Source organism: Emys orbicularis, chromosome 7, assembly GCF_028017835.1.
Source record: "Emys orbicularis isolate rEmyOrb1 chromosome 7, rEmyOrb1.hap1, whole genome shotgun sequence".
NCBI lineage: Eukaryota > Metazoa > Chordata > Testudines > Emydidae > Emys > Emys orbicularis.
Window position 1 is genome coordinate 15,972,075 of NC_088689.1, and position 21,698 is coordinate 15,993,772.

Sequence of the window (21,698 nt, forward strand, 5' to 3'; positions counted from 1 at the left end):
AATGCATTTGGTATTAATTCTATAGTTAAATGAAATACCTTTTCTGTAACGTTTTCTCTTTTTCCTCCCGTTTCCCTGATTTGTTTGGACTTTCATTTCCAAGTTTTTCTTCTGCAGCTCCTGAAATTTCTACAAGAGGAAAAAGCAAACTCAGAATTTTTTTAAGTCAAAAAGTGTACTGAAAACATTACCCAAAATTCTAATTCTTACTATACAAAGGTTCTTATATAGTGCATGTTCAATTCTGCTGGTACTAAGTTGCAAAGGTTACACACAACAGACTCTGATCTTCATACCACTTAATATTATCTGACTTTCTGCCCCCACCCCTTCTTTTAGTCCCCATGATTCTTCAGAATTGCATCCCAATCTTCATTATAAGGTACACAACTAACTTGAAACACATTAAGGGTGCAACAGTGAGCATGTTCATAAAGTCCTCTGAGGTCAGTTTAGATAATGGGTGAATGTCCAAGGAAGACTGGAAGCAGACCTCTTACATAACTGGCTATCTAGGCTACGGAGAGAGATGAGCGACTAGTTTTTTGCAATCCTTATTCAGAATTAGAGGCCTACTGTGAAATATCAGTGTAGACTGGTCAGCTCATAAGTATGAATTCTCCAATCTTTTCTTTCCCCATATGAAACATGTTCAGATCAAAGAAAATGGTTAAGGTTTTGTAACCCAACTTCATACTGAATGGCAGGGCTTACATGAAATTGAAGGACACAATTTTTTGTTGAGTACATCTTAAATATTCAGGAGATTGGATAATATGCGGAATTACAAATCTTTAACAATACAGAAGCCAGTTGAAAAGAAGTTCAGGTGCTCAGACCCTGAAGTGAACAGAAAACTTTGTAAGAAGCAGTGGTTGTGCTATATTACACTGGTCTACAATTTTTGAGAAGTCGTCTGCTTCAGAGATAAAATGTGCTATTTATTATGTATTTTGATGTGCTGAATTCAAATATGACAATTAAAACAACTGATTGGCTACTGTTTCTAAGATATTTAAGTTTTTACATTTTATGTCTATGTATATTGTGTAGATAGTAGAGTTTTAATCATAAATTGTAAACCTAGGTCTTCTCATGTGTTTATGGTTGCTTTACATGATAATATTTCACCTGTCCTGTTTATGTAACACTTTAAAAATCAGCAAAAGGGTTATATAAATAAAATTTATTATGAAACAAAAGGCAAAAAACTATTATGTACATAGTTTAGTCCTATTCAGCGTCTACTCGGCGCTTCTTGACTTGTCTCTTGTATTCATTAAATGGAGCATCTCTTGTCACTGTCCAGCAATAGTCTGCAAGCATTGATGGGCTCCATTTGCCCTAATAGCGTTTCTCCATTGTTGCAATGTCCTGGTGAAATCGCTCGCCATGCTCGTCACTCACTGCTCCACAGTTCGGTGGAAAAAAATCTAGATGAGAGTGCAAAAAATGTATCTTTAGTGACATGTTGCAACCAAGGCTTTTGTATGCCTTGAGGAGGTTTTCCACCAACAACCTGTAGTTGTCTGCCTTGTTGTTTCCGAGAAAATTTATTGCCACTAACTGAAAGGCTTTCCAGGCCGTCTTTTCCTTGCCACGCAGTGCATGGTCAAATGCATCATCTCGAAGAAGTTCACGAATCTGAGGACCAACAAAGACACCTTCCTTTATCTTAGCTTCACTTAACCTTGGAAATTTTCCACGGAGGTACTTGAAAGCTGCTTGTGTTTTGTCAATGGCCTTGACAAAGTTCTTCATCAGACCCAGCTTGATGTGTAAGGGTGGTAACAAAATCTTCCTTGATTCAACAAGTGGTGGATGCTGAACACTTTTCCTCCCAGGCTCCAATGACTGTCGGAGTGGCCAATCTTTCTTGATGTAGTGGGAATCTCGTGCACGACTATCCCATTCGCAGAGAAAACAGCAGTACTTTGTGTATCCAGTCTGCAGACCAAGCAAGAGAGCAACAATCTTCAAATCGCCACAAAGCTGCCACTGATGTTGGTCATAGTTTATGCACCTCAAAAGTTGTTTCATGTTGTCATAGGTTTCCTTCATATGGACTGCATGACCAACTGGAATTGATGGCAAAACATTGCCATTATGCAGTAAAACAGCTTTAAGTCTCGTCTTCGATGAATCAATCTCCACTCATCTGGATCGTGAACGATGTTGAGGGCTGCTATCACACGATCGATGTTGTTGCAGGCTACAAGATCACCTTCCATGAAGAAGAATGGGACAAGATCCTTTTGATGGTCACGGAACATGGAAACCCTAACATCACCTGCCAGGAGATTCCACTGCTGTAGTCTGGAGCCCAAAAGCTCTGCCTTACTCTTGGGTAGTTCCAAATCCCTGACAAGGTCATTCAGTTCACCTTGTGTTATGAGGTGTGGTTCAGAGGAGGAGGATGGGAGAAAATGTGGGTCCTGTGACATTGATGGTTCAGGACCAGAAGTTTCATCCTCTTCCTCTTTCTCGTCTGACTCAAGTGAGAATGATTCTGGTGCATCAGGAACCGGCAGTCCTTCTCCGTGGGGTACTGGGCGTATAGCTGATGGAATGTTTGGATAATGCACAGTCCACTTTTTCTTCTTTGACACACCTTTCCCAACTGGAGGCACCATGCAGAAGTAACAATTGCTGGTATGATCTGTTGGCTCTCTCCAAATCATTGGCACTGCAAAAGGCATAGATTTCCTTTTCCTGTTCAACCACTGGCGAAGATTTGTTGCACAAGTGTTGCAGCATATGTGTGGGGCCCACCTCTTGTCCTGATCTCCAATTTTGCAGCCAAAATAAAGGTGATAGGCTTTCTTAACCATAGTGGTTATACTGCGCTTTTGTGATGCAAAAGTCACTTCACCACAAACATAGCAGAAGTTATCTGCACCGTTCACACAAGTACGAGGCATCTCTGCTCACTTTGGCTAAACAGAAATGTGTCCCTTTGCAAAATCAAACACTGACAAATAAGAGAGCACGACACTGTATGATTTCTAGAGCTGATATAGGGCAATTTGTTCAGCAGAGTGATGTAAGCTTCGTTATGATTGCATCATCCAGGACTTCTAGGAATAACATGATGCAATTCATATCATGTATGATGCAATACCAGCTTCAGATTGCATCATTCATTGTTTTGCCTAAAAAGCAAGTACTGTCCAAACCCAGTCATAGATTTATTCATAGATCCAGTCAAAGATGTATTTTAGTCATTTCTGGTTTAAATTGAGATCCCTTCCCTTTACAACTCACTTATCCTCCGCCATTCCCAAGTCAAGGGTCGTATATACTGACCCAATAGCATATCTCGAAAACTAGAGCCAATCAACAATTTTAAGCATCATTTTCGTTCTCAGTGACCCAGAATTAGTAAAGTTTGACTACATTTATTTCAGAAGCATTTTGGCTGTAGCGCAGTGTTATTTTTCTCCCCTGGGCTTTAAGTCTGTAAAGAAAGCAAAAGTAAAATTTACATTAAAAAAATTCCTCTTAGCAGCTTGTTAGGTTAAAATTGGTTCCAATGGGTCATGGCAGTCTACATTTTATTCAAATTGCTTTATTTTATCCTACACATTGTATGCCCCTTCACTTAAATAAAAATTAGCCACACAACACTGAACATGATATACTTTTGCACTGGTCATTTGAAGACAACTAATAATACCCACATTCCACATTTTTAAAGAAACTCCAGAAGGGCATTCTTGACATTCATTTTCTCCATCTGCCACTGCTATAGGAATGGATTTACTTTCAATGATACTCTCAGGTCTATTTGTCTGAAAATCAGAAACCTGAACTCCTTTGACATCCTCATCTCCTTTATCTTCCATGGAGCAAGATATAGGGCCATCCGCTGGGTCTCCATCATCAGAACTCAAGTCAACATCACTTTCATTCACACCAGGAGGCAACAGCCCACTCCACATCTTTCAGTCTAAAAACTAGAGCAAAACAGCAAAAAAAATCTTTGTGAAGACATACACTTCATATGAATTTACCCAGCTTCTATTTTCTCTGTGGATGCAGAGAATTAGAAATAATGAAATAGGGCATTACAAATATTTTAAATGCTCTTGACAAGAGGAAAAAGCAAAAAATAATCTTTCTTCCATTAGATGTTTTAAGTGGTTTAGACAAGCTTATTAGAATTAATGCAGAATGTCTTAACACTTGTAGAGAGGACAGTTTACACAATGGTCCTTTTGCTCTCCTAGAATTTTAAAACTGAGTTTTTAATATAAAGGATAGAAAAATTGTAACTCGAGATTTTGTTTTTAAATGCAGTAAGTCATACTGCCTGAATCTAGAGAACACAATTATCAAAGGGTTGTGAAAGTGCATGAATGAGTATTTAAAAAAACACTTGGGAGACACACATTAAGGGCTAGATGCTATTGAAGTGTGTACAGTCAGATTTGTGTGTACCCTGGAACTGTAAGTCAAGTGTCTCTAAAAGTGCTTGTTTGGTTTTGCACACACACTTTTGAAAATTTGGTCCTGTGTGCACTGAATTATGCAACACAAAAACGTAAATCATGAGTGGTACAAGACCAGATTCTATTTTGCTGCACCACTGTAAATCTTGACTATAATAGAGTTATTTTAGATTTACACTAGTATAACTTAGAGCAAAATCTGCATCAGACAATTTCAAATTTATCTTAAAACTAATTAAGTGACTTCCTCCCAATGGAGAGACTTGGTCTGGGGGAAAAAAAAAAAAGGAAAGAGGAAAAAAAAACTGCCTGACCATGACAGATGGGAGAAAGAAAGAAGCCACCTGCTATTTGATCAGAAATGGACAATTCTGACAAATGGCCACAAAGGATCAATACCCAAAGGCAGCAAGTGCACAGGCGATCCTAGGCAGATGTTACCTACTTCTAAGATACCTATGGGTGTGATTGATTTATTTGCCTTTTAACACAATTTGGCAACATTTGTGCAGCTTATGTCAGAACTGAATCGGACTGAAAAATATAACATTGTGCTGTTTTCTTTTGAATCCAACGATGGTATGACTTAGTAACTTTTTTAAAAAGCCAAACCCCAACTTAAGTAGATATTTATAGGTACAAGTTAACATGATTCCCCTATAGTGTCTCTCAATGAAGAGTATGACAAGCTTATTATTCTCATGCTCATTTCCTCCTGCAACTGCTACCTGGGACAGCACCACCCAGCCCGCACTCTCAAAAGTTGTTTGGATTTGATTTACAGTCCAAATCAGGCTTACTTTGGAAGAGGTAAGTAGGAAAAGAGGGAGAGAGGCCTCCTTTTTTTTGGATTCTTTTAAGGCAGGTTCCCCTCCAGAAGCAAAAGAGGGCTCATGCTAGGTGGGGTTTTAGGAGAAGTTTACAGGTTCAACCAGAACCTCTTGACATTTACCACGTGTCACAGTGTCCTACCACTTTGATATGCAACCATGAACCTCACATCCAGGACCAACATGAAGTCCAAGCCCTGCCCTACCCTCCCCACCTACCTAACCTGCTCTGCCCACCCAAAGACAAAACCAGCTCCACCCTTCTCCTGTCCCTTTCCCCTCCACGGCCCACTACCCCATCCCTCCCCCAAAGTGCCCTTCCCTCCTCCCCCCACCTCTTAAAACCTCCACCCTCCCGGAATGCAAAGACACCCCCTGCCCCTCCCCCAACTACCAACCCAGCCCTCTCTGACGGCTACCACTGCCCCGCTCCTCACCCAGCAACCCCCACCCACTGCCCCCCCAGCACCCCTCCACTACCGCCACCCGGCTCCTCACCCAGCAACCCCCACCCCCTGCCCCCCAGCATCCTCCCACTACCGCCATCCCGCCCCTTCACCCAGCACCCCCCCCCCCATTACCCTGCTCCTCAGCCAGCGGCCCCCACCCCTAGCTACCCCCGCGGTGCACCTCCGGACTCCCTCCTCCGCCAGGTGCCGCCCGTATGCAATGAACTGACGCTCCCTCCCCCAGCACCGGCTCCCTGCTGCCCCTCAGGCACCGGCAGCCACCGCGGGAGCCACCCACCCGCCGTGTTTACCTCGCCGCCATCTTGAAGATTCATTAACATCTTACCCTGCTATTGGGTACCTTTCCCCCAGCCAATCAGCGGCTGCTTTGCTGCTGGCCCGCCCCGCCTCCCTCCGCTCGCCGTGGTCTCCATGCCAACCGGCTTGGGCCTGGTTTTGGCTGGGCTGAGCTACAAGCAGCGAGAGGCCGGCCCCATCTTCGGGGAGGGAGAGGAGGGAGATTCCATCCTCGGCGGGGGGGGTCGGGTCTCTCCACCATTGCTAGGAAGGGTTGGGTCTGAGGCACTGGGGGGCGCCTTGGAGGAGAGAGGCTCCCATTTGGGGGGAAGACAGACACCCCCTCGCAGCTGGGGTCAGGGTGCGACTGGGAGATGAGAGGCTGCTCATTTGGAAAGTTCGTATTATAGGGAGAGGAGATGAGTGATACCCTCACTTTAGGGCTAGGGAGAGGCTCCCTCATTTGGGGGATCCCTTGTGCTCTACCTCAACATGACATGGGAAGATTTGGAGAGAAGGGCAATTGACAGGCAAGGGGGGCAAATGTGGGTAGCCCAAGGTGCAGCAAAGCATGGGCTGGACTAAGATTAAAGACTCCCTTCGGATGACAAGTGTCCAGCTTGCACAATATTGCCCCCCCCCCCAAGATCCCTGCTACAAAGCACCCTAATAATTGGGACACTTCTCTGCTCTAGGGAAGTAATAGGGAGGTGTGTTACCAGCGAGCACAGTGGGTACATTATGGGGAGATTTGTGTTGTGAAGTTATCAGCATCACTGCCTGCATCACTCCTGGAGGGGTTTCGGGATGTTTTAATGCCTTGTAAAATGGACTCAGTCAGAGTCATGACTGTCGCTCCAGGCAAAAACATCCCAGGGATCTTGGTTACTGTAGACAAACATTAAAAAAGCATCCATCCCAAACTCTAGGTGTCTTTCCATTAATTAAAATTGCACAATATCAAAATATTCAAATATTTCCACTAGGAAACATTTGCCTAATCATCTCAAAGGAATTGTACTTTACTTCTCAAGGCTGAAAAAAAAAATCCTTTTAAAACATCAAGAAGCAGCCACCATAAACAAATCATGCAGAAAGAGGAAATCTCAAAGAATTTAGGCCCTAATCCTGCAATATGTTCTGCACAGAACAAGTTGCAGGTCAGAGCCTCAGTTTTCCCTAGCTAGCTCCGAAAAAATCTGTAGACGTGATCTTTTCTGAGGAGGAAATCTAGGATTCTGATCCAGGAAACTGAGTCTGCCAGATGTTTGAAAGGTAAATAATAAAAGATACATGACTGCACATGGTATTCACTAAGGCACATACTTGCTTGGAAAGTTCTGTTACACTTTATTTTAACTTTTTCTTACTCTTTAGTTTTCATGGGTGACAGCAGAAGTGGGTGTTCAGGAGGGATTTGAATATGACTTGGTGAAGAGGTTCAGGCAAGGTATTTCCTGTGAAGAGAGCAGCATGGGAGAAGGCAAAGAAGGAGGAAGAGATAAAAGGGATATTGAGGCTGGCATCACTGTTAGAACACTGTGACTAAAAGATGGAAAGGTAATGTGGTTGAAGTGACATGAGAAGATTTGGAAGCAACATTTTCTACAGATTGGACGGTTGCACACTTGATATCAAATTGACTTATGAGGTAGGAATCGCTGTAGTGAGGGCAGATCCCAAAAGGTATTTAGGTTCCTAACATCCAGTGAAATTGACATTTTAGGGGTAAGTTTTCTGAGGGATAGCCTCTCATTTCTCAGCACAATTTGTATCTGCAGAATTAGTGTCATAGACTATCAGGGTTGGAAGGGACCTCAGGAGGTCATCTAGTCCAACCCCCTGCTCAAAGCAGGACCAATCCCCAAAGTGTCCCCACTTTTGTACCCACAATTCAGTTTCAGGTACAAGTCTGAATAGTTGCACTAATTGCAGCCATAAATCGGCTACTTAGATTTATATCTGCAATTCATTTTGTGGTTGAAAATTAATTCTATCTACAAATAAGGAAGCCAAAATTCAGGCCAGCTCTAAATATACCTTCATCTCACTGGAACAAATTAAGGCCACCTTTTACACATACTTGCAAGGGGAAAGCCATAGCGAGGCAGATTGCAACTACTGCACCTTATTCCAGCTATTACCCATCCTTTACCCTCCCCAAACCTGCAAAATTTATGTTCCACAGGTCATTGACTGTTAGAGTTACAAGAGGATTATTGCAGAATGCTTCCCTTCTTGGCTGCTTCATATGTCCTGCAAGTTATTTCTGCCCTTCTTCTGATATGGGAAGAAAGGGCAGGGAGCACAACCATGCCACATTAATACTGCTATTGTATGCCTGTTTATACCTATCTGTACTTTAAAATCAAAGGGGGCTGATGTTTTTGTCCAAAACTTGCTACAGATTCCAGTTCCTCTGGTATTTTCTCTCCTACCAGTTTTCTAGTCCTTGTCAACCAAATGTTCAAGTCATCTGATTTATTTCCTTTTAGTCAACTGATCTAACTTCCTTTGTCACTTAAATTCCTGTCCTGGAGACCTGCCAAACAATGCCTTTTATGAATGCCTGTGAGATTCCCATGGAACATAAAACTACTAAAACACCAGTAATTAAACTGTAGTCTAAACAATTTTTTGATGCTATTGTTTGAAAAATTAATCTAATGAACTGCAGAAGGAAGGTCTAGAGCAATCGCAATGTGCTGCATAATGCATAATTTCAGTCATTTCAGGCCCCTCATTTAAATTTGCAGGTGTCACGGCAACTTCTCTTTATCTTTGTTCCCTTTGTTTTCCTTACCTGCTGGTGGTGATATTTTCAGATGCAGTGTTACTCTTAGGACCAGTTATGATCGTTTAATAATGTCATAAATAAGGGATTATTCTTTCCATCGAAGAAAATACTACTATGTAATAACATTAATATGAGATTCATCATATAAGAAACTGTACTGATAAATACAAAAAACATGTACAGGAGACAGGATCATTGGCTTTATTTTATAAAGTCAAACTAGTTTATGACAGCAGCCTGAGGAATCCATCTTTCTTGTTGGACAGTCTTTGTTGGATTACTCAGCTATATATTCTAGTGTAATATAAAATATTTGTAATTTGGCACCACCGTACATTAGTCCACACTATGATTTTGATGGCTTAAAATGGTCTCACAACTTCTATTTGACTGCTTGAGAAGAGGATATGACTGCTGTTGCTCCACTGCATACTCTGCTTTTGGATGTAAAAGTGTAACTGGTTAACCGGTTAACAGATAAGCACATTCTTATAGGTTTCGATTAACGATTAAACCCTTCTGCCCCCCACGCCTGGGTCCCGGGACCCCGGGCACGGGGCAGCAGTGGAGTCCCGGGGCTGGTGGCCGCGGAGTGCTGTGGCTGGGATGCTGGGTCCAGGGAGGCAGAAGAGCCCTGCACCCGGGCTGGCAGAGGGGACCCCGGGTGCTGGGCCAGCGGCAGCGGAGTCCCGGGGCTGCCATACTGGCAGACAGGACCCTGGGCGCGGGGCTGCAGTGGAGTGCTGGGTGCTGGGCCGGCGGCCGTGGCGTCCCGGGTCCCAGGGCTGGCGGCCGGTATGCTGGGACCCCGGGTGCGTAGAGGCAGCAGATCTCTGCATAAAATGTGGGGGTGCTGCAGCACCTCCCATACACCACCCTTAATTCCCCGCCTATATGAACTCCTTAATGGTTAACCGTTTAACCAATAGAATTTTAATCAGTTAAAAGGTTACCATTTTAAAATCCTATTTACATCCCTACACCCTACCAGGATGGATTATTCATATAGATGTCCAGTTTGTAGTTCAAAATGCCATTTGTGTTGCTTCAAATATAACATAGGTGGAATGGCATACCAGCTCTGTTGCCCGCACTGCTTCCCGCAGCTCCCATTGGCCGGGAACAGCGAACCATGGCCACTGGGAGCTGCGGGCGACCATGCCTGCGGACGGTCAATGTAAACACTCTCTTGCGGCCCGCTAGCAGATTACCCTGACGGGCTGCGTGCGTAGTGGGTGGTACCTCTCTGAAGGTGTTTACAACCTGAGTGATTCACCTTAATCACCCCCCACTATTCTTAGTTCCTGGAGGAGCTGTGGCAACCCTTCCTGCAGTAGCTGCACACAGTCTGTGGCCCATGGTGACAACCAAACCCAATATAATATGGTCCCCAAGGATCCTGCATGGGACAGCAATAACTGTCACACTCTTTTCTTAAACATTTGCTCGAAACAGTAGTAACATGATAAGAGGGTTTATTAGCATTGGGGCAATATCATTTTTGTAAATTACTTGAAAAATTCATAGAAAGTCCATTTGCAGAGAAATATTTTTGTGGTCACAAAGATATAGCCAGGTTGTTTCGATTGTTTTACAAAAGGTGCGTAGAGTTGTATGGAAGTAAATGTTCCTGATTGATCACATATACACTTATTTCCACAAAAGATAGCTAATTATATATACAAAAAAGGTGTATGTATAATATAAATTACATATTACTAGCTGTTGTTGTTGACAATAGGAAATGGGGAATGGACCTAAGAAACTTTTCACAAATATGAAAACAGTACATTTTCTCCTTTGTAGACAGTATTTTGGAAATAAACTGAAATAATCAAGAACTGAATTTTTGTTTAAACGTATTGTGAAGAGACCCTACTGTATTAGTAGATTACAATCATTGTGAGAATATAGTATTTACCTTGTATTCATTTTTGTTGACCTAATGGGAAATTTTCTAACATGATTATGTTTTAATACAATAAAATACTGTGAAAAGGAATAGTAGTTTGATATTAAGATGCAAAGTCAGTGAAATGACTTCTAATTTTTTTCTGCCCTTTTTCTATATACACAGCTTTTTAAAAACTTTTTATTAATTCTTTAAAATAATTACACTCAAATAGGCATTTAAAAGCTGTGAAAAGGGATTACAGGTTTTTTCACATACGGAGCCATATAAGAAACAAAATTCATTTCTTGCTAAACAAAGACCCTACGAAACTTCATAGGGACAATAAATGGAAATCTCACAAGAACATTATCTAGGGCAGCACATGAGAGTAAATATTGGATAATATATTTTCTAATAGTAATGATGTCTTGTAATGTGAGTCCTCTCTACAGCACTGATAGTAAGGCTTTGATCCTGCAAGCCCTTGCGTGGGTCCTGGTCCAAAGCCTGTAGAAATCAATGGAAAGACTCCCATGGTTTTCAGAGAGTTTTGGATTAGGCCCATAGTGTGTGGTAGTGAACACAAGGTTGTTGCCCTCCAGCACAAGTGTGCGCCAAGATTACATGTGGTTGCAATTAAATTATGCACTAGACACTGTCTTTTGCACTGAACAAAAGCAAGTCAGTCTAAATCCCTTTGCATGCCTGCTCCCATCTTCTCAAAGACTTAGGGCAAAAAAATGGGTGATATAACAGAGAACAGGCATTCTGGGAAAACATGCACTTAAATATAATCCTCAGCATACAGCATGAGATGCTTTGCTATGTGCTTTTAGCCCTTAGGGAGCATGGATCAGCGTTCACGTCGCGCTCCCCGTCAGCACCCAGCCTGGGCCAGAGAAGCGAATGATCCAACCAGTGGTACGGTTGCTAACTTTCTAATCGCACAAAACCAAACACCCCAGTCCCGCCCCTTCCCCAAGGCACTGCCCCCACTCTACACTCCCCCTTCCCTTGGTGGCTCGCTCTCCCCCACTCTCACTCACTTTCACTGGGCTTGGGGAGGGGGTTGGGGTGTGGGAGTGGGTGAGGGCTCCGGCTGTGGGTGCAGGCTCTGGGGTGGGGCTGGGGATGAGGGGTTTGGGGTGGAGGAGGGGGCTCCCGGCTGTGGGGTGAGGCTGAGGGATTAGGCATGTGGGAGGGGGCTGCGGGTTGAGGCAGGGGGTAGGGATGCAGGAGGAGGTATGGGATCTGGGTTGGGGGTGCAGGCTCTGGGGTGGGGCTGGGGATGAGGGCTTCAGGGTGTGGGAGGGGACTCTGGGCTGGGGCAGGGGGTTGGGCACGGGCTTACCTCGGGCAGCTCCCGGTCAGTGGCGCAGCAGGGCTAAGGCAGGCTCCCTGCCTGTCCTGGCTCCACACTGCGCTCCAGAAATAGCCAGCAGGTCCAGCTCCTAGGCAAGGGGGTCAGGAGGCTCCATGCGCTGCAATCGCACACAGGCACTGCCCCCCCAGCTCCCACTGGTTCGCAGTCAATGGGAGTGTGGAGCCGGTGCTTGGGGCAGGGGCAGCACATGGAGCTCCATTGCCCCCTGCCTAGGAGCCAGACCTGCTGGCCACTTCCGGGGCGCAGCGTGGTGCCAGGACAGATAAGGACTAGCCTTCCTTAGTCCTGCAGCACCGTTGACCAGACTTTTAACGACCTGGTCGGCAGTGCTGACTGGAGCTGCCAGGGTCCCTTTTTGACCGGGCATTCCAGTCGAAAACCGGACACCTGGCAACTCTAACCAGCAGACCAAATTCGGTGATAAATTCTGGTCATGTGCCACTTGAGGCACGTTGCGCATACACTAAGAAGAAGCACTTACTCTCACTACTTGGCAAGAGTAACTTTTGTGGCCTCTTAGTAGGGGTCTGTATAATTGAGGATCAGGTTTACTTATGCACTTTGTTCTGATAGTCACTTTGTCACTTGTGCTTATTCTCAGAGCACTCTGCAACTGAGCTGTTCAGAATCAAGCCTTCATTCTTTGCGGAGAAGATTATCCATATCTTCATTTAATATGTACTAGTTCCTCAGAAACTTGTATTTTATTGTTCATTCTTTCCCTATCATCTGTGTTTTTAAGAAGTGGTACTTGAGTAAGATTATTTTATCCAGTCCTGAATAAGCAGGCCTCTCCAAAGTATTAGCACACTATTAACACCCAGAAAGGAAGAATGATTTTGTGGTTAAACATTGGACTGGGACATCTAGATTCAATTATCGTTAAAGATATAATTTGGTCATAGAAGTCATGGATTCCATGAGTTCAACAGAACTCTGTGACTTCTTCGGCTTCGACTTCAGCCCCTCTCGGCCTTCGGCTTCAGCCCCAGGTGGTAGGGCTCGGGCAGCCAGCCCCAACACGACCATACCCTCATTTTGTACATTTTTACCATGATTGTTCTGTGAATTTTGCTGTGACAAAATCATATCCATAATTATCATCTTTGCCACAGACTTCCTGTGTGACTTGAACAAGTTACTTAATCTCTTTTTACCTTAGTTCCCTATCTGTAAAATTAGTTTAGCAATTCTTTCTCCTGTTTGGAGTGCAAGCTGTTTGGGGCAGGAGCTGTTTCTGACCACGTATTAATACAGCACCTAACACAATGACACTGTGATTGCAATTGGAGCCTTAGGTGCAAATGTAACACAAATAATGAGTAACAATAATAATCTAATTAGGTTAGTTAATCTTACAGGGCTGTATGGGCTAGCTTTTCAAATATATTTAGGTATCTCAAGTTGCAGATAGGCATCTAGGTGGCTTTTCAAAAGTAGGTTAGTCATGGTAGGATCTAAGTAGGTTAGTCATGTAACTCCTATGACTTTCAATGGGAATTAGGTGCCTGATTTATTTAGGCACTTTTGTAAATCCCACTAGGCATCAATTGGCATCTTCGGGCATCTAAATACCTGTGAAAAATTGACCCTATGACACTAAATGTGAGAATGTTCAGCTATTGTAAGACAAATGATAACATTTCAAATACTGTGTTAAAAATCTTAAGTGACGATCCATCAATTGATACGTTGGTTGTTAGAGCCATGAGTCCATGGACCCTATTTGGGTCTGGGAGGCACTTTGTCCATCCACTCTTGCAGTAGAAGGTAAGGTGACTTCTACTGGTAGCCAACTCTATCACTGTACGAAATAATCATAACCTTAGATTGTTTTTACAGAGGAAGAGGCAGAGAGTAGTTTTCTTAACCTTTTATAGAAGAGTTTTTCCTTGTATATTAATCAGCATAGTTTAGAGGAGTAAATAGAGGGACTGGCAACCAAGAATTCCTGGATCTGAGACTGATGATGTGGGGGTTGGGCAAGTGACTTAACCTCTCTCTATTTCAGATTGTGAAACAAATAATACTATTTTAGCTACCTGCCAGTGGTGTTATGTGAAATTAATTAGTGTTTGTACTGCACTTTGAAAATATAAGGAGCTGTATAAGTGGAAATGATTATTACTAGAAGCTTGATCTTGTTAGCATTATTTTTGTTCTACATTCAGTTTTCTGGGCTAAGTTTGATACTTAAAAAGTATCTCAAAAATGTGCTGCCATGATCTCACTTGTACAAATAACAGTGGATTTTATATTGTAATGAACCCTGTTTAGTCTCTGTGTGTACCAGTGCCCACTGCTGGTTGGGGTTGGGATCACAGTTGCCCGGCTGAGATCCTGTACTGCTAACTAGATTCTCCTTTAGTAGGGAAGACTATAGTAGTAGATTATTGTCCTTTAGGATCAGGATAAGGAGTTCTATCCCCACTCTCACTATGAAGTTCCCAGTAGCCATGCTATAAGCAACCTGACATCCAGATGTGGCCATGGATATGTTACAACATGAAGTAATATGTCTGTTTTGTTTGTTGCCCTTCTGTGTGCGGTGTTTGTTTTAAGTATCCAGGAGTGTTGTTACATAGATATTTGCCTTCAGAGAAAGAATACTTAACTGTAAGTCCTTCAATGCAATACAATGTATAGGTGTTCAGTCAATCCAACCTCCTCTCCTTTAGGAGCCTGTTTGCTCTACTGCTTGGTTTAGGGCCTACCTCGAAAAGGAATGAGCAGTTATGTGACAGGGTGTGGTATAAATAACCTTGGAGGCACACAAGATGCAGAGCTAATGAAGTGCCTGAAAGAAAAAGTCTCAACTATCAAGCTATGAATCCACTCTCCTTGTGCCACAAACCAGAGGTCATGTAACTTAGGAATGTGTAGCCAAAGATAATACTACCTTCAGAGAACTCTACTTACAGGTAAGTAACTCTCCTTTAAAGGAGGTATCTTTGTGTGGCAGACTGTTTATGGGAGCAATTTGAATTGAACTTTAAATGAAAAAGGCATATCTCTGTAAGTGGTAATAATTTTAGTCATCTTGCTGTGGCTAGGGGTTGTGGAATTCATTAGCACAGATTAACATATAAAGTGGGTGAGATATCTAATAGCAAACGTAGAGGTTTAGGGACCTTAATTCATCACTGAATGAACAGCGTGTACAGTATTAGGGACTATGAAATTTTTAATTTACACAAAGTGTCCAAGAATATAGGGAATAAATTTAAACCCAAAACAGATAATGGAGCTGTGCCCTGCCTAGCTGGCAAGTTGAATTGTTTTTACACTGAGTGAAGAAAGCTAATTATCCCAAGCACAAGGAGACTGCTAAAAATAATAAGATTATAAAGAATAATTTGCTGATATAATTACAACAAAATTGGGTACACACAATCGTCAGATACATGTATTGCTTGACCTGGGCGAGAAAGTGAAATAAATCCTTCCTCTATAGCCTTCGTAAATTTGTTTTTATCATCTCCAAGTGGTGTTTGCACAGGCAGCACAATTTGCATGTGTAATGTGACTGTACAAATTGACAACAAGTAAATTATTCAAGGAAATAGGCTGGTCGTGGGTCTGAACTATCTCGCAAAGCCTATTCATTTTGAAGAATCACTGAGACGTGAAGCTCATACATCAACCATTTTCTGACAATCCTCAGACTTATTGTCTCCTAAAATGTCATTATGGCTATTATTTATGAAGCTAATTCATTTATTAATATATATTTAACTCTGACTTGTCATGCACCTTAGCAGGCATTCTGTGCACTGCATATTTTTGAATAGATGAAAGAGTTTTGCATGCTTTAATGATTACTGTAAGCTGCTATAGATTTATAGAATGCAGCTTTATTATCTACTTGCATTAATACCTTTTTATAACTTTTTTTCCTTAAGGCCATCAAATATAAATGGCAAATGACATATCCAAAAGATTGTATAAAAAGAGATTTTCTTGGAGTTTGTTGAATTGTAGAACAAAATGGGTTAGCTAACTGTTAAGGCCTAATTGTTATATACTCTTAAAATGAATTACATTGGATTTTTGTATATTTTGCTTAAAAATTATAGAATACAAAGTATCCATGTAGACATGTATTAAACTCTTCCCCTGTGGACAGGTGGCTGTCATTTGATTATATCCACAGAGAGAGTGCAGTTTAATAGGGGGCAGAGTCAGATGGAAGATAAACCTATCCTGTTAGAAACTACAGGAGAATGTGTGTAATTTCCCTAAGAACATAAGAATTACCATACTGGGTCAGACTAGTGGTCCATATAGTCCAGTATCCTGTCTTCCAACAGTGGCCAATTCCAGATGCTTTAAAAGGAATGAACAGAACAGGGCAATCATCAAGTGACCCATCCCATTTTGTCTGATCCCAGCATCTGGCAGTTCCTCAGGGCAGTGGCCTCTAAAGTGTCAAGCACTATGATGGTCTTACAGCAATAATAAATTGATATTCACATTGACCCCATGAAAGGAGTAAATATGATCCTTGCTCTTCTTTATCTTGGTTTATACAGACACAAAATGGCTCAGGTTTAAACACCAGAAAAGTGTGCAGTTGCCAAATGCAATGGCTATGTATTATTACAGTGTGTATAGGGAATGAAACACTCAAAATATGGACTGTGCACCAGTTTCTGTGTGGGGTTTAGCTAAATCCATTCCTGAGAGTACATTTTAAAATTGTTCAGAGGGATATTACTTTTTAATTATAAGAGAAAACCACATATGTACCGAATGATTATTCATTGTTGTTTGAAAAATGGTACTAAGAATGGATAATTGCCATATGTTATAAGAAACGGTATTACTCAAAGGGAAACATTAAGGTGGGAACAGGCTTTATTCTTTGTATTGATTACACATCCAGAGAAAACTAGATGAAGATTGCAGCTCTTCTGATGCTTAAAGACGGCCAAAATTTTGGAACTTCGGTGCCTAAAGTTAGAGGGAGTTTTCATAGGCGCATTGAGCAGATAGCTTCCTAACTCTTTTTGAAAGTTAATAGCAGTTGGGTACCTGACTCCCATGTATGTCTTTAAAAAAAATACCCCTTTAATCCATTAAAATAGTTACTGAGATCAATAGGTGCTCACTTAGCACTTCTGAAAATCAGGAAACCTATTTAGCTGTCCAATATGGATGTAGGTACCTAACTTTAGACACTCCAGTTTTAAAATGTTGGCCTTAGTTCTTGTGACATTGCAGGAGGATGTAAGATATGAAATACTTAATCAGTATGAATTGAATACAGACATAAAAGAATCATTCTATTCCTAACTTGAGAGACTATTTAAAGCAGCAATTCTGTTACAGAAGTGGAAAAAAGCTTTATTTCTGTATAAGGAATACATTTGGATTATTTAACTTTTTTTTAGAATAAGCACATTCCTGAAGAGATAGTGAATATCAAGAATCCATGTATGTAATTAAAACCTTGGTCTACATCATGTAAATTAAAAGGAAGAAATGTAACTCCTTGATCTTGGAAAGAAGCTATGAACTTTTGCAGTAATAATTACAGAGTAAAAAGAAAAAAATACACATTTTTTGCAGTTCTGTATAAATGCATTCTAACATGTTAGCTTATGGATGAGACTATTCAGGTAATCATAGTAACTGTGTAAATACTACAGTCTGCTCTATATACTGATCTGAAAGTACATAAATACATCCTGATTGTCACCACCAATATTCTGTGTATAGTAATGGGGGAATAATTTCTTTTTATATTTTAGGCAAATCAAATTACACCTTCTGTATATTATATCCACCCATTCTCATTCTGCAGCTTGAGGTCTGGAACAACTAGAGAGGGTAAACCTGTATTGTAGAGCTGGACAAAACTGGGAAAATATTTCTACAGAAATTTTCTATGTGACTGTGCTATACAGTCTCAGAATGTTCAAAAAGGGAAGTGCCCCATCAGAGGCTGCCTCCACAGCTTTTGCTGCGGCTCTTGATGACACTAATCCATATTCCACTTCTAAGTTGGCTGCTTCTCAGGGAAATGCTGCTGCTTCAACATCTTTTACGGCTGATCCTGCTTTACATTTTTGGAACAATCCAGGAACTCTCATTTGCTCTTCTATAACCAGGAGGAGTAAACACAATTTCTAGTTTCATAAAACAAAAATGCTGAAGCATGTCACTACATACTACAACCTTCAGCTGTACTATCTTGTGTTGTGTTTACATAAGGGACGCAAGCCTGAGTCCTGTTATGGCATCTTTGTGGTGCTCCAGTTGTTCAAAGGGGCCATATGGAGGGCTTTAAACAGCTAACTGGAGATTTCCTTAGTATAGGGAAATCACTGATAGCCAGCCCTGCACCAATTCCTTTTTTGGCCCCCAGCCCAGGGATCATGCCAAGGAGTGTAGGAGGCATGGCTAGAGCACCATCCCCAGCTGGTGGATGACCCCCTTGGGGCTAATGCATTGAGGGCATCTTTTGGAGTAACTTCAGTGCTGCTCAAACTATGCTGCAGCTGAACCAGCCCCGTACTGCCCTCAGGATTGGGGACCTGCAACTGGTTCCTTTGAGGCTCCCCCAATTTTGCTGCACCTAGTGGATACTAGTGGATACTAGGTGCAGCAGAGGATTGTTTCACAACCTACGAAGGGTCAGTTTTATGTCAGCACTTGGACAGGAGACCTCTTAGGAATACCAAGAAACTGAAGGAAGTGGTATTGATTATTCACTATGTGGCATTTTTCATTCTGAGTCAGTACTGATCCAGTGAAGCATGGTGCTGCAGAAGGATACTGGCCATTAAAGAGTCCATGGTGATGTTAATAATAAGAGTAGGTTTTCTAATCTCAGTGTCCTGCCCAAATTCCAGTTTAGGTGTTTATACTTTGCTTACCTTAATTCTACTTGATTGGATCACTGATTCTTCACTTCTTGTCCTAAACATTTCTGTAGTGTTGTTAGGCACTGAGGTTTCAGAAAGAGATGGCTGAATTTCAGCAGCAGATGTAGTGATCTTGTTTGTTAAATTTGTAAAGCACATAGAGATCATTTGGGATAATAGATGCTATACACATAGTAAGATCAAGTGGGGGGGGGGAGAGATAGCTCAGTCATTTGAGCATTGGCCTGCTAAACCCAGGGTTGTGAGTTCAATCCTTGAGGGGCCACTTAGGGATCTGGGGCAAAATCAGTACTTGGTCCTGCTAGTGAAGGCAGGGGGGCTGGACTCGATGACCTTTCAGGGTCCCTTCCAGTTCTAGGAGATGGGATATCTCCATTAATTTATTTTTATTTTTTAATTAACTTCATATGTACATTTGTTGCAGTGAAGATGAGAGTCTGCTGAGACTACACTGATAGATAGAGCTGGTTGAAATTTGTTGTTTAATTTTTTTTAAATGAACATTTTTGCAGAAAATACCTGTGAAATTTTCCAGAAAAAGATTTCTTTTAATTTCATTTGAAATTTTTGCAGAAAGTATCATTTTCTGCTTTGTGTGACTTGCAGAGAACAAATTGCAGCAACTGCAAACACTTTTGCTGGAAGTGAACATGTTGAAGAGGAAGTGGATGTAGAATGAGCATTGCGCAGAAGGAATCATCACTGTGAACAGGAAAGAAATCGAGGAGGTTGACAAATATATTTACCTGAGTCAGTAGCTGAGTAGAGACAACTCACTCAAAGGGGAATGCAGTAGGAGGCAAAAGGCTGGGTGGGCAAGTTACAACAAAATAAAGATGTCTCTAACGGATGATGAACTGCCCATGAAGAAAAGGAAAGAACTGTTTAACTCCACTGTTCTACCAGCAATGATATACGGAGCAGAAAGCTGGTCAGTGACGAAAGCTGAGGAAGAAAAATTCACTGTCACCCAGAGAGCAATGGAAAGGTGAATGTGTAAGATATCGCTCCGTGGTCATATACTGAATGAGGAGATCAGAAGGCATACAGAGGTGACCGATGTAGTGCAGGCAATGTACGACGCAAAGCGAAGATGGGTGCGTCATGTAGTCCGCAGGCAAGACAATAGGTGGACAACCCGCATCAGTGACTGGATCCCCAGAGACCACAAGCAACCACTGGGCAGACTGAAAACGCTCTGGGCCGATCCCATGACAAAACTCTTTAGCCAAAAATGGAAAGAACTGCTCGCAACAAAATAGAATGGTGTGGTGTTGACTTGTGTTCAAGGAGGGATGGACAAGGACAAGCCGGACAAAGGTGACAAAAGTGATCATTTTCTGACCAGCTCTGTTAGTATAGAACAATTGTTAATCTTCTTTGCTAGTACATTAGAAACTTTGGGACATGTGGAGTGGTGGTGGCATGAAGACATTTCAGAAATTAGTGTAAAGAGATGAGGGAGCAATACTGTATTATGTTCTGGCCGTGCCACTTCATGCCAATTCCGATCAAGTCCTATCAATGAAAAAGTTGCATGAGAAATGACCATTCACCCTATTCACATCCACAGTTGTGCGTGACCCTCTGATAGAAGGCCATATATGCTAGGGTTCAATTTTTTGAATGGGCCTTTACAATTGCACCTACTAATTTTACATGTGCAGCCATTTGCATTTGAAAGAGCTACACTTGCACATGCACACTGATATTAATCATGCAAATCACAAATTTGCATGTGCAATTAGATGATTTGCACATGAAAATGTAGGTTTTGTGTGTGGAATTGGATGAATATGCAGAATTTATGGATGTAAATAGAAAGGCCTTTTGGAAAATATTTCCTTTATTTCTGGTTAGAAGGTGAGATGAGTGCCATCCTGGTCATCATCATTTAACTTCCAAAGTGAATAAAACTAAATCAAATTGAGGCCAATTAAATTCTGAATAAGAGCATCCACACAGGGCTTTAAGGTGGTTTAAGTAAACCATTTGAAATTAACACCTGTAGTTAATTTGATTTAATTTTCCTCAATTTCGCAGGCCCTTAGACTGACTTGTTTTTCAAAGGAGGAATATGGTTTGTGAGAGGTGAAGTGATACATATCTCTCCTCACCCCTTAAGAACATTCAGTCAGTTGAATTATAAATATCTAAAATACTCATTTTTTCTCCTTTTTAATAGGTGGGATCTTCAGAAGTTCTCAGTATTGGCTTATCTCTACTCCCATTGAAGTCAATGGGAGTTTTACCATTTGACTTCAGTGGGGGCATTGCTAGGTCAGCTCTGAGTGCTTCTGAAAATTCCACCCTAAATTTCTGCTGCGCCTGGTTACATATATTGCATAGTTACATCATATTTTCCCCATCCCATATTTTATCATGATATCTGAATGATGCAGGTTAAATGTACAGTCTTCAGATCTTGATAATAAGGCCCAATAGGGTGACTATGAATTCCGGGGTGCACCAGACCCATGAGGGGTCACCACCTGCCCTGCAACCTAGGATGACTCACAATGCCTTCCTGCTGTGACTCCCAACCTGGTCTTCTCACAAACAGCAGGTAGGTCACACCCACAGCCCTGGTCCAGCAATTCTGACCCCAGCAGCCTGTCAGCAAACACCAGCCATTCTGTCATACAGAAGCCTTGATTACTACATGCAGGGTGACCCCAACACACTCCCAGTCCCGGCTTCCCCCCC

The 21,698-nt window shown here is 42.0% G+C and overlaps 1 protein-coding gene across 2 annotated transcripts in view; it reads right to left on the minus strand.

Moving 5' to 3' along the window:
• FAM204A (family with sequence similarity 204 member A) overlaps nucleotides 1-6,079 on the minus strand; it is a 28,171-nt gene extending 22,092 nt beyond the window's left edge. The window contains exons 1-3 of one of the 2 annotated variants that reach the window (XM_065407571.1): nucleotides 6,042-6,079; nucleotides 3,681-3,956; nucleotides 39-129 (exon numbers count right to left, since the gene is read on the minus strand). In XM_065407571.1, coding sequence (XP_065263643.1) covers nucleotides 39-129; nucleotides 3,681-3,941 — 352 coding nt within the window. In that variant the 5' untranslated portion in view covers nucleotides 3,942-3,956; nucleotides 6,042-6,079. Of the gene's footprint in view, nucleotides 1-38; nucleotides 130-3,680; nucleotides 3,957-5,911; nucleotides 5,985-6,041 lie in introns of those variants that run through there. The other variant, XM_065407572.1, reaches the window with a different exon arrangement.
• Nucleotides 6,080-21,698: the final 15,619 nt, after the last annotated feature.